The sequence below is a fragment of the Nothoprocta perdicaria genome, unplaced genomic scaffold, assembly GCF_003342845.1.
Source record: "Nothoprocta perdicaria isolate Ctin4 unplaced genomic scaffold, notPer1 scaffold_168, whole genome shotgun sequence".
Taxonomy (NCBI): domain Eukaryota; kingdom Metazoa; phylum Chordata; class Aves; order Tinamiformes; family Tinamidae; genus Nothoprocta; species Nothoprocta perdicaria.
This window is the reverse complement of record NW_020454849.1, coordinates 1,079,724-1,093,392: the sequence shown is the minus strand read 5'-3', so window position 1 is coordinate 1,093,392 and position 13,669 is coordinate 1,079,724. Positions and strand designations below refer to the sequence as shown.

The 13,669-nt window shown below is 43.2% G+C and overlaps 1 protein-coding gene across 1 annotated transcript in view; it reads left to right on the top strand.

Moving 5' to 3' along the window:
• SMC5 (structural maintenance of chromosomes 5) overlaps positions 1–7,659 on the top strand; it is a 40,319-nt gene extending 32,660 nt beyond the window's left edge. The window contains exons 18-24 of the mRNA XM_026035825.1: positions 751–876; positions 1,586–1,681; positions 2,088–2,192; positions 2,482–2,601; positions 4,848–5,027; positions 5,122–5,217; positions 6,739–7,659. Of these exons, the coding sequence (XP_025891610.1) occupies positions 751–876; positions 1,586–1,681; positions 2,088–2,192; positions 2,482–2,601; positions 4,848–5,027; positions 5,122–5,217; positions 6,739–6,879 (864 nt within the window). The 3' untranslated portion in view covers positions 6,880–7,659. The remainder of the gene's footprint in view (positions 1–750; positions 877–1,585; positions 1,682–2,087; positions 2,193–2,481; positions 2,602–4,847; positions 5,028–5,121; positions 5,218–6,738) is intronic.
• The last annotated feature ends 6,010 nt before the right edge of the window (positions 7,660–13,669 follow it).

The window sequence follows — 13,669 nt, the reverse complement described above, 5'->3', positions numbered from 1 at the left end:
AAAACACTGGGTTCTGGTAACGGCGTGTTTTTGAACCCAGCTCTTGCTGTGCATGAAGCTGGCAGCACAGAGAGCACAAACAGCACGGGTGGCTGCTGCAGTGTGCTGGGTGCCCTCCCCTAGGCCGTGCCTGCAGCCTGTGCTCRTGCAGAGCTCTCCTCTCATACCCAGGTATCGTGGCTCTTTCCAGGTTAGTTCCTACGCCTGGGCCTGGAACACATTTAAAGCTCCCTCAATACAAGGATTTTTCCTTGTAGCTCCTCAGTTCTGAACAGTAATTCCTCTTTCTTGGGGCTCCTTCTTTGTGTAAGTATATATGTAAGTTTTGTTAGTGGATCTTCGGAAGATCATCAGGAACTGTTAGCATTACCACGCACCTCTGAGTAGGTAGGAGGGAACTGGAGTCATACACACGCATGCACATGTTTCTAGTTGAGAAAAAGTACATTGTACCAGAGCATGCTTTTGATGAGATTATCTTGCTATCTGTTGCCTCTSAGCAGGAAGGCAGAGGGAATTGTGTGTGTTGAGGCAGGGATTTTCCATCCTGACACAGCTGATTCCGTGTACGCTGTGACCTTGTCTCTTGCTGCTGTGCTAATGTCATCCCAGCTGAACCCAGCTCAGAGGGATGCAGATGACTTGTAACTTCCRAGTGAAGTGGAACTTCATGTCATTCCTGTCTGTGGCCTTGCATTACGTACACCCTGATTCCTTAACTGAGATGTGTTTCAATATCTTTTCTAATAGCAACGTTTTCGTGATCTGGATGAGAGAAAGCGTGTGCTTATGGAGAACTGCAGGGAACTGCTGAAAAAGGCTCGACAGGTGTGCAAGCTGACTCCAGACCAACATCTCCCAAAGGAATTTCAAACTGTATGTACAAAAAATGAATCTTCACCTATTTCTTAAATTTTGTACAAGGTGCACTTTTATTAAATTTCTTAAATTCTATATAAGGTTGCATTATTGTGTTTCTGGAAAAGGGTATTATATTTTGAATTCAAGTAGTCTACCACTAAGGGATTATGTGAATTTCTGGTACTGCTGAGTTTTGAATGTTGCTTACTGTTTAAAAGCACTTTTAAAGTTAGTGAACTAATAGAAATAAGGGCCCCCTCAGACTATTGCTTTGTTCTGTGCAGAGAGGAGAAGAAATCTGGTCATAAATTTCAGTTTAAATCCACATTCTTCTGTTAATAGTTTGGGGCCATATTCTTCTAGCTTATTGCTTTATCGTAGCAAGACAAAAGCAATGAAATCTGGCCTAAGTGCCTACCTGGAGGTCTTCGCAGCCTTCAGAGTATTTGTACAGCTTAGCTTGCATAGCCCCCAGCTTGTACCAAGTGTGAAAAATCTGTATGTGCACAAGGTAGACAACTAAGGAGCAACCCTATGTCTGTAGTAACAGTGTTGTCTTCTTTCTCAGTCTAGAAGAGTTTGTGATGGAACTTTTTTGATATAAATTTGAATATCTGGGTGATCCTGGATGAAAATAGTAATCTTGTCTGGGTTGGTTTCTTTTTAGTAAACTTCCCTACTTCATTAGTACTGCTCTAGAACATACGTGTCCTTTTTCTTACAGGCTTTTCAGGCTCTTCCGAACTCATTGGAGGAAATTGATGCTTTCCTGAATGAGGAGAAATCCAGGGCCTCCTGTTTCACAGGCCTGAATGCTTCAGTATGTTTGCTGCTTTCTTTCCCTGCTYCTTTCCTCCCTCTCCACCCCTGTTGTGTTTGCTTCCCACTCTCTACTAGATTTCTTGGTATAATAAGCTAGACAGCAGAAACAATGTGCTGTAAATGCCAGATTCTGCATCTATTGGAATTTTGAGTAGGTTCTTCCAGAGGAACAGTGTGTTCTGTACATTTAAAAAAAAAAAAAAAAGAAATTGCAGTAACCTGAAATAAGCAGTGGTTTACCTGATTGTTTTTTTCTTTAAAACTAGAAACATACCTAGTTTGATATACAATGCAATAAGTTATGTAATTGTGTTTGAACAGAATCTGTGTGGAGTGGTATTTTTATAGTCAAGRCTAGAAGTGATAAAAATTTTGATGGCTGCTTATTTTTTTCATTCTGGCAGGTTGTTGAAGAATACAGTAAGAGGACACAAGAAGTACAACAGCTGACGGAAGAACTAGAGGAAAAGAAAAATATATTGGAAAACTATAAACAAAATATCTCACAGGTAATAGTTGAAATTAGACCTTCTGTGCTGTGTGTCTTTATTAGAATACAGTTTATTTAGAGCAACATAAATATATAATTTTATTATATGTTATTATTTTTGCTACTTAATAAGTATATTTAATATGTATACAAACTATAAAAATATTTAGATAAATATGTATGGAGGGGTAACATCAAGATTTCTGAAGGTTAAACCTAGATGTTAACTTCTGTAGTTGTGGTATTTTTGTAGTTAATTGCTATTAGAAAAAGTTGAAAATGTTCTACAGAAATATTTCTRTTTCTAGGTCAAAGAAAAATGGCTAAGGCCTTTGAAAAACCTGGTTGAGCAAATCAATGAGAAGTTCAGTAACTTTTTTAGTTCCATGCAGTGTGCTGGTGAAGTTGACCTTCATGTAGAAAATGAGGTATGATACAACTTTCATGCAGAAAAGTGATAAACTCACATTTTCATGCATCCTCCTATACCTTATTCATTTCTAGAGACAGAATAATAATTGTGAATTTGGATTATAAGAGAGATGACCTTGTAAAGATTCTACATGTATTAGCTAATGAACAAACTAATTAACTAATGAACAGTCTGACCAAAGCAAATTAAATCTTTTTGCAGTTGCATAGTCAACTGTTTTGACTTTTGGAAGCTTTTGCAATTGAGTAAACAATGATCTGTCTCTAAGACAAAACTGATAAGTGATCTCTTATCTTTTCATTTGAGGTTTATTTTGAGAATATTTTTTAGATTTTAAATTTCTGCAAATATTTATCCTTTCTACCAAAGTAGCACCCTTTAGGGAAAGCAACAAGTGTTTCAGCTGAGCATTTATCTAAATTCAGAATACTTTCCCAGCTTCTTTCTTTTCACTGTGATAGGTTAAAGTGAGAGCCTTAGTTTTTTTTCTCTTTGTTTTTCCCTAACTTAAAAACCTTAGTTAGAAGCATTATATTTATTTTAGCTGTAACTGAAATTTGCTATGTTAGTGATTTAATTCTGATTTTATCTACTTTGTGCTATTCTGTTACCATGTATTTGGTATTATACTGATTCTGTTCTAAATATGGTTATTTTAAAGCATTTAGACTGCTGTGGAGCAGTACGAATCCAGCCTGTTATCAGTAACATTCATAGGCAGTATTCACCTGTGATCAAAAGTTTGAAGATTAACCAGTGCTGGGAGAGATACATTCAGTGGAGTGGGCTGAATCGAAATGGATTTTTTTTTTAAGATTGATCTCTCTAGTGATGATTTCAAGGGTGCTTTATGCAATGCATACATTCCACAACAGTGAAAGTTGACACTTAAACATTTTTTACTGTTGTAAATTGCTCAAGCAGTTCTTAAGATATTTAAAGTGGTAGTTATTACTGGAGGCAGAATCAAACTGAAAAGCTCTTTACATGAGCAATGCATAAAATGTTTGTATAGAAATTAGTATTATGAAACAGTACATAAAAACAAGGGCTTTTCAGTTTCTTACAATAGTTACTTACAGAGTCAGATGTATATTAAACATACTGTATTTTATTTAAAAATAAAAAACTTGGGAGAGAGTACACAGAAAAACAGTTCAAACCAGTTTAAAAAACAAGGGAGTCTGTATTGTCTTTCTGAATATCTGAAGGAACATTCTTGGAATGTCGTTTTTACCCTCTTGCAAGGATTTTACAAGTGATATAAAGTGTAAAATAGTGGTGCAATGTCAATTATGGCAAACATCTCTTCCTCAAGAAACACTGATGGAGACAAGCGCCTACTCTGCTCTGTGTCCTGGATTCCGGAGGTCGCCCCTCTGCGGGAGGCCCCAGGCCTGGCCCGTGTCTACCAGGGGAGCCTCCAGGCAGTTCTGAGGCACCCAAGGTCGGGCAGCCCGCAGGAACCGTGAGCTCTGGCGGTGTCTGCCCTCCCCGCTGCTCGGCCCTGCTCTCTGAAACACTCCCCTGGGTCCTCGCTTGGCCTCCTTGCGGAGAAGATACTCCTCGATGAAACTTTGTGTTTCCTCCATAGCAGAATGCAGTAATATCTGGTTATATCCGATAATCGTCACCTGCGTCAGTTTCTCACAGAGAGTTGTGACCGTTGTCCTTGCCAGGCCATGGAGTATGTGGCTGATGTATGAGATTTAATTCCCAGCAGCCTGTTAATGAAGCCCCAACTTTGTCACAGAGTGGTTGAGGTTGGAAGGGACCTCTAGAGACCGTCCAGTTCAACCTTCCTGCTCCAACAGGGACACCCAGAGCATGGAGCACAGCGTTTTCTTTTTCTCTGTGGCTATCCTCCCCCTAACACATGCACACTGTTTAAGCTAATAGCTTTATGCACCCTGATCCATTTCCTGAATCAGTGTGATTTCTATTGCTGTTACTTTCTCCTCTTTTTCTAGCCAAGACATTTATTTGTTGAATCATTAATGCATCTGAAACCTTTCTTGTAAGGGATTCAGAAACGAGTAAATGATTGTTGTGGGGAGAGAGTGGTGTGGAAAAGATTTTCTGTCTAAAATCAGATCAAAGTCTAGGAAAGTTTATGAAATAGAGCAAATATATCAATATTAGTTTAGCCTTGAGTAGTTCTTAGACAATTGTAGAATGTAGGATGTAGATTTCCKTTCATTTATGTTTTTTCTTATTGAGTAAGTTGTGCTTCCTTGGTAGGAAGAATATGACAAATATGGGATTCGCATTAGAGTCAAATTTCGTAGTAGTACTGAGCTCCACGAATTGACTCCATATCACCAGAGTGGAGGTGAGAAAAGTGTTTCAACTATGTTGTACCTGATGGCTCTGCAGGAACTCAACAGATGTCCTTTCAGGGTTGTAGATGAAATAAATCAGGTAAGAATCRATAATGCAGGATAGTCTTGTTATATACAGAGGCTTATGAAATAGTTAAGGAGACTGATTTTTTTTTGTCCTTTTTTTTTTTAAGGGAATGGATCCAGTCAATGAGAGAAGAGTTTTTGAAATGGTTGTGAAAACTGCTTGTAAAGAAAGCACATCTCAGTACTTCTTTATTACACCAAAGGTATGTGATAGAAAATTGCATATTTTTGTGATAAATAATAGGAAAGTTTTAAAAGTTACATTTACTCTTATATTATTAAGATTAGATAAGGAAGAAAATGAAGTGTGCAGTGCTAAGCAGAAAGCCTGGAATGAAAGGCTACCACAAAGAGCCCTACTGAGCACGTGCTTCATGTTAAGTTGATGACGGGCCTCATATTGACTGRTGAGATGGTTCAGCTCAGGTGCATCAGGAGGTAGTTAACAGGCTGCTGAGGACAAGCCAAGGAGAAAGTTTAGACCCTGCAATTCCAGTGACTAACTTACAGTTCCTGGAAAAAGAACTGGAGCCTTAGTCATGTGTCATGACTAAGTCATGTGCCATCCCTTATTAGAAAGTGAGAGATGGCATAAGGCAACAAATTGTCACACATTAATCTAAATTCCTTTTATGTATGCTGTGCATGCAGGAGGAATTGTTATCTTGATTTTTTTCATTATGGTTTTTGACACTTTCCCTGGATACTCTTTTATACAAATGTCAGAGGGAGAGGGTATGGATTAATATGCAGTAGGGTTGATTAGGAAAATTGTTTTCTGAATAGTCATGATTCACTATCAAAATGAACAGAGGAACTGAATGTGTTCTTCAGGAGCAATTCTTTGCTTTGAAAATCAGTGTTTCTAATACCAGCCTATGGAGAAATACAGTATGCTTATTAAACTTGCAAATAACCACCATGTTGGGAGAGATTGCAGCTTTGCTGTAAAGCAAGATTAGAATTCAAAACAATCTTAGATTAGATAATTTTATTTGAAAACAGGATGCATTTAAGCAGGGACAAGCATAGTTCTTGGTATTTAAATGGAAGCAATCAACAACAACATCCGGACTAGGGAATAAAATGCCTAAATGACTAGGGGCAGAAAATTRTAGCAGATCACAAGTTGAGCATAAGTTGCAAGCAAACTGCTGTTCTTGGCAGTACAAATGGCCTTATAGCTTGCAAGATACATAAAGTTTGATAGTTTGCTGAGCTTGCTACTAACGAGACCTTGACAAGGGTAAGAATGTTCAGCTTGGGCTGTCACATGCAAGAAAGATAGCCCAGTGGATGGGGACACTCCAGAAGACAACAGTCCAGCCTATGTGAAGGTCTGAAAGCTTGGCTTCCCACTGAGGAAATTCCTTAGCTCAGAGGAGAAGGAGACTGAAGAGAGACAAAACAACTATGGCCAAGTATCTCTTCTCTCCCTCCTCCCCCTAAAACATCATCATTTGGAGCAAAGGTACAGGTTAGATAKGAAGAAACATTTTGCCATAGTAAGAACAGCGATGCATTAGAACAGGTTGCCTGATGGAGGAGTAGAGTTTCTTTGGACTCTTGTAGGGATGAATTCCAAAAGAATGTAAAACTGATCTTTCTGTATTGACCTTTTGAGGTCTAATGTTTATGTAGACTGCCTTTGTCATCTTTGGATAATGGGCAACACCTTTTGTTCTTCTTATTTTTACACTRTTTTTTGTATGTTTTTTCCCTAGCTTCTGCAGAATCTAACTTACAATAACAAGATGACAGTGTTGTTTGTCTACAATGGACCTTTTATGATGGAAACAAGTAAATGGAACTTAAAGGCTTTCTGCAGGCGACGGCGGCGAGTTGGAAGGATGGACGAACAATGATAGACATTTGTGTGTGTGTGTGTGTGTGTATATGTGTGTGTGTGTGTGTGTGTATAATCTTTTGGTAGAACCTTTCTGGAATACTTGGCATTTGGGACTTGAAAATTGTAAAAGATGAGAACCTATGAAGAACAGATGATTAACAGCTTTGGTTCTTGCGTAAAATGTAAAAAAATGATATGTGTGGTTTTTTTCCCAAATCTTTTTCAGTGACCTTTCTCCAAAGAAACTGCTTGTCCTCAGCAGTAATTTTAAATAAAAAGGTTGTTTTTTCTATCTTATCAGTAAGGGCTCTAAGCATGTAACATCAGGAAGATTGTTGTTTTTTCTAGATTACTTTAGGCTAATTCTTGGACCATTAGTTTGTTTGTTTGTTTGTTTGTTTGTTTTCCCCAGAAAATTGAATTTACTTTTGGTAAAAAGTCCTAACTCAGAGAGTTAAAAGCATATTGCAAACTTTTCCTATTGAAAAAGAAACTGTCTAAATGAGTGAGTGATGTGTAGGACCAGACTGGTTTTTAAGTAACCGTTCTTTCTTTGTTTCTTCTGTAAAAATATAAAGAATATACTATTTTATAGTAAAGTACTTTATTATTGTTGCTTATTTTGGAGCTAGTGCTCCTATTTCTATTCCTGGGAGATTTTTTCCTCCCCTTGCCTCCTCCCCACAGCACAAAACATAGGAGCTAGGATTTTTCTGGAAGAAGGGAGATAGCTTGTAGAAATAAAGCTAAGCAATATGTAACCTTATCTATATATATAAATAAGAGCTGGTATGTTTTTGCTGGTTGGTGTAGAAAATATTCCTGTTGATTTCACATGTAAAAGCCTCCTGGTTTTAACTTGCAAGACTTCAATTACAGTGAAGTGGTTGTAGACACAGTAGCTGTTTGACAAATATCCTTGAAAATCTTCTAATGGATTTTGGTTACACATGTTAAATATTTGAAAGTAAATGTTATCAATAGTTAAATGGATAAGTGGTATTTTGTTTTAAGCATTAGTGTTCTATTACAATTTTTTTGAACTTAACTTATTGAACTTAATTTAAACTTAAATTTTTTGGACCTTGAACTTAATACTGACTTGTGAAGAATATGTTTTGTAAGAAAGTGTAAAAGGTGGTGTCTCCCAGAATACTGCCAATATGCAGCATCCTCATKTTCACTGGAAAACTGGCCCTTGATAGAATTTCATGCAAAATTTGGCATCCATTTGATTTGGGGTGGGAGTTTTACTCGACAGCTTTCTATCAATGAACTTTGCCATTAGAATTTATGTCTGTCTTTTTAACATGAAAATGGTATGTTAAAAAGAGAACAAGAATCCCCATGCTGAATAGCTTGGTTCCAAAAGGTTTCAAAGACTAGAATTAAAAGAAATAACTATAGTTSCTATTTCAGATAAAGGAGCCTTTAAGGGGTAGGGAACTACAGCTTCCCACRTCACAGCCGGAGCAGTGACCGCTGTGATCAATGGAGCTCTGTCCTGCTCTGAAATGAGTTCCTGGAATTAGTTCCATGAGGATTAGTGTCCATACACAAATATTTGACAGAAGAACTAAGTGAGGGCGGAAACTCGGGCTGTGGTCCAGGGACTGGGCAGGCAGGAAGAGTCTCCTTGACTTCTCTGAGGTTTGCGGATGCTGACATCTCTGAGCCACACTGCAAGATCTTTTTCACAKGGGTTTGTTGACCTTCACATGCTTGGCTCGTAGGAACCCCGWACCTGTAGGGTTAATTAATGGCCAGTTCTTCCGTGTCTGGACAGCATCTCTGCTTCATGCTGCCATCTTGGGAATTTGCAGGATTTCTTCCTAGAGTTTTGCTGGGGTGCGGGTTCGTTCTGCCCCGTGTTCCAGGCTGAGATACACCATGTGAACCTGCCTTTCCCTGTCAGTCGTGTAGCTCCTGCTTCAAAAGKTCCTTGTGGATTCACAAGGTCCTGCTGCACGGAGGGGAGGAGGGGCCCTCCGCGTGGCCTCTTCCCCTTGGAGCAGTTGCTGATGGCCCAAAATGCTGACGGCACCTTCAGCATAAACAACTGCATGTGACACTGTCACTGCTCCCTTCTCTGCAGACAGTGTGACAAGCACATCATAACAGTGTCCAGCAGTCTTCACTGGCCACCAGTTATCACCTTTCTTGGGAGGGGGGAAAAAGCGGGTTAAAAAAACCTGCTTTGTCTATAAAAGCAGCAACTGCTCCTTGGCTGTGCACGTAGATAAATGCCTCCCATCCGTGTGTCCCTGCTGGAAACCTGGTAGTCCAGCAGCTTCCTGGCTGTGTTCAGGAGTGTCCCGGTGTGCAGCGAGGCTCTCATGTTGGGCACCGTGAGGACCCGCATGAGGTCTCCTAGTGGAGCRGCAGTGTTGGGCATCATCCCTTGGTGCCGTACAGCACCTTTGGGTTGCTGCCAGCTTCCTCCCACAGCTCCTTATGGGCTTTGGCCACTCCGGCCCTCTGGGACACTTGCTACAGAAACACGGGATTAATTTCAGCCTAAGTGTGAGGAGGAGGATGTGGGTGGCAGCTAAGGTTAAACACACAGCTAGTATCCAACTTTTACTGCAGGCTGGACAGGAGCTCCCCGAGTATCCCAGGGAGCTGACACGTGGGTTGAGTTTCACCGTTGCTGTGTTCCACGACAGCGAAGGGCACTTTGTGCAAGCACAAGTGTCAGCTGGGGAAGATGGGCTGCGAAATGGCGGCGCGTGAGGCAGCGCGTGAGGTTTCCACCTTGGCAGGCCGCAGCGGAGAGGCCTTGGCAGGCCGCAGTGCTGCTGCCCTCGCGCGTGGATGGGGCCTGCGCTGCTCCTGGGGCACCAGGACGGGCCTGTGGAGGCTGCCGCTCMTGGGGTGGCTGTGGAGGGGCTGGAGGCGATGGCGGCGGCACAGGACGCGGGTGCAGCCTGCGGCGGCCACCACACGCAGCTGAGCTAGGCCCGGCCCCAGGCTTAGTTAGGGGAGGCAGTGCTACAGGAGGCCTTGTTTGTGGTTTGGATCCACACATCCTTATTGGTAGGCAGTTTAGCTGATAGTTCTTTCTAGAAATTGCTAGCCCGTCTTCAAACACCTCTTTCTACACCTTGTAGGAATGGACTTAGGGTTTCTTTCATGAGCCTGTGGTATCTTGTTTGTTCCCTCAGCCRTTTATTTTCCTGATCGTCTTTAACTACTGAGTGTTAATATTACCCTGCCCAGATCCAGTGCCCTTTCCTTCTGTTTTGTGGAAAGGAAATAAACTGTTAAATCGAGCAAGTATGCATGGTGAGGCAGTTATCATTCCATTTTGCAAGCACGTGCGTATCATTTAATGCATTAGTTGAAGCTGTGTGTGCTGCCCATGCGCCCGGTTTGGGTAGTGGGGTGGTCTCGGTGGCGGGACAGAGTGAGGAGGGGGCCCTGTGGCTACTGATAGTGCCAGTGGCCACCGCAGCGCCCCAGTGAGCAGCAAGGGGGGCTCCTGGGCTGGCTCTGCGCCCCGGGGCCTTCCCGCCGCCCTTCCTGCTGCTGCTGTTCCTGCTCCTGCTGCCGCCGAGGGGCCGGCCTGAAGAGCTGTTTGTGCTGGCTCAGCTTTAAAAACGTGGAAATGTTCTGCAGCCTCCCTGCAGGAGGTGTATTGGTGCTACAGGCATCCTCTCACCTCCCTGTCCTCGGGGGTGGGTGTTTATTCCATTTTAAATGGCACTGCAAGAGTGAAGATGCCTGGTGGGACAGACAGTGTGATAAGGAGCAACCTTGGTGCTCAAGTTTCATCATAAAGGCACAGAGACAAATGGACCCTTTATGTTTATGAGTTACTGAAACAAAATGTCCAAAATGAAACTTCTCTAGAACTTTTTGTTACAGAAACACCTTTCTCCATGATAACTTGGAGGGAGGAGGAGAGGAGAAGAAAGTTAAACACTCCTCTGCCCCCAGAGAAGCGGTCAGGGGCTGCCATGGCAGATGCAGCAGAGGAGCTGAGGAGGCACCTCCTGCTGGATCATCCTGCCAGCCCTGCCCCTCTCCTGGGCTCTCCGTAGGGATCCAGGTGTCCGGCAGGGCCTCGCAAGGGCTCTGCCAGCAGGCTGAGCTGTGGGGGAAGGTGGCTGTGCGGGGCAGTGCACACAGCTGGCGCTGCTAGAACCAGGAGCAAAAGGGTGCGTGTTAAGTGATAGGTGGTTGCAAAAGGTTGCAGGGAGCCTTAGAGAAGAACAGAGGGGAAAAAMCACAGAGGGAACACCCAGTGTGGATGGTTCATCATGAATGCGTGTTTTAATATGATTTGGATTGTGTAGTTTAAAGAGGAAAAAGTACATGACCAGGCATCTGAGGAGAAGTCTCTGGGGAAAACTGTGGTCAAAATAAATGAGGGTATAGGGGGAAGATAACAGGTGGAAAAAAAAAAAAAAAAAAAAAAAAAAAGCTATTTTGCCAGAGTATTCTAAACTTGCTGTTATTTATTGTGTCCAGGTCCGTGTGACCTGTAGCATTATTCAGTAAATGGTGTAGAAGGAGCAGGTATCCTTGTGAGACGAGGCCATTCTGAAGAATTCATCATTTCCATCATTTCGGCAGAGGAGAAACCCATCTTCCTTCCTCCACCTGCTGGCAGGAAGGAACAGTTGCTGCTTTCTGTGTCCGTAAGGAAAAGGCAAGGAGCAAACGCACAGATCTAGGAACACACCTTGCAAACACCTTCAGATTCCTCCCCTCACCAGACTGCAAAGAGAGCTTTGGGCTGTGAGCATTGCGTTGCTTGCAATAATCTTGATTGCAATCCCTTAATGCTCTTTTACCTCAGTCTGGATCTTGGAATAGCTCTGTTACAGAAAACCAAGTTTTGGTTTTTGTCTTTGTTTTTTCCTCCAGAATTAAGAACTGTGAGCATGAAGTGAATCCAAARCAGGTGATAGCAAAGGGAACAGGAGGAATGTGGTGCCACACAYGGCATCGGTATCGGCCTCCCTTTGTTACTGCAGGGATGCTCTGGAATTTTTTCATGCCAAAAGCGACGGGTGCTGCAGGGTTTTCTGTGAGCCTGGATCCCCTTGCATTGCACCTGCTTCTGAGCAGAATTGTGCTGCTTCCTGCTCAGCACCCTCGCACTGTTCAGAATACCCTCTGTGCTATGGCATGTGCTGGTCTGATGCCAGGGTAATCGAAGAGGTCCCGGCTGCAGTGTGTGTGCAGCTCCATGAGCATCACTGTGCCTTGGACCAATTTACTCATGTAACATTATTGGTATGTGCTGTATTGGCAGAATATATCTCATTTCATTTTAAAGGGGTTTACAGGAAGGCCATCAGACTTTAATCATTCCAGTTAGAAGCACATACCTCAGAGGAGAACTGGATATGGGCGCTGCAGGTAGCACTGCTTCTTGGGACGGCCTGGTTCATCCTCCTGGGATCCAGTAGGGCAGGGGTAAAGATTTGCCACCAGTGCTGTCTCTGTTAACTGCATGACCACAGCTTTTCTGTCCTCGTGATTTCACTGAGCAGCTCTACATGGCTTTCCATACCCTCCCAGGAGGGCTTTCCATTTGGAAATACCATCAAGGCCCTTGCAACGAACAGCAGGAGAGCCCAAGCCCTACGTGTGCTCTGTAGGGGTGCTCTCATGGAATTTATTTTCCCTGTTCTTTGCACTTTGCACACCACTAGCTGAAGGTCAGGAGATGTTTGATGCAGTCAATACCCCTTGGTTTCCTTCCCTGCATCTTCCCAACTCCCATGGGGGTTTGTTTGGCTCTTACCAGAATGGTAAGTTGTCTTATCTGCTTGTCCTGTAATTCAGATGCTCCGTTTCCCTTGCACCCTCTGTTCGGCAGTGCAGTTTCCCAGGTTCTGCGCTGATGGGCATTGCTTGGCCTAAGAGGCAGCAGGCAATGCTCAAACAGAAGCTGAGGGCTTTTGATACCAAACACAACAGAGTATTTATCTGCTGTAAATGGGGGCCACGTGCCAATAAAAAAAAACTGTTGCAGCTACTTCAAAAATAGGCATTAAAGCAAGAGTAGCTCTGATTCCTCTTCCTCGGGAGGGAGTAGGAGGGCAGTCGTGTGTGTGCCCAGGGTCACACTTACCTCCCYGCTTCCCGGCAGGAAGCTCCAGTGCCGGCACCGCAGGGATGTTCCTGCCCTTCGTGTGGCGTGTCCAGTCCAACCACCATCTCCATCACCCACGAGAGAGCTGCTCTGCGGGGCCTTATAGGCTGCAGTACTTGGAAATACCTTCCAGAGGATAAAGCCTGGTCTATGCTATGGATAGCTTTTCAAGATCTCCGAAGAAAAAAAGTGCTTTAATGGGAAATCTGTGAAAAGTGCAGTGTGAAGGGACTGTAGGAGAATGAGCTAAACACGCCAGTCCTGTGTCTTTGCATTCCAGAAAATGCAGGAGAAATGACAGAAAACTGCCCCGAATTTGCTGCACTTAGTCCTTTGTTCAGCCTCGGCACAGAAAGCCCCCACACCGGGGCACCGGTACCCACCCTAAAACCCATTGTGGAGGAGGGTGCCGTGGAGGAGGGCGCCTGCTCCCACACATTGCTCCAGACAAGGATGGCACCATGAATCATAGAATCATAGAATGGTTGATTTTGGAAGGAACCTCTAGAGCTCATCTAGTCCAACCCCCTGCTCCAGCAGGGACATCCAGAGCACGRGGCACAGGGCKGCATCCAGGCRGSTTGGGAAGATCTCCAGACARGGAGACTCCACAGCCTCCCTGGGCAGCCTGTGCCAGGGCTCTGGCACTCTCACTGTCAAGAAATGTTTCCTGAAGTTCCTGTGGAACTTTTGGTGC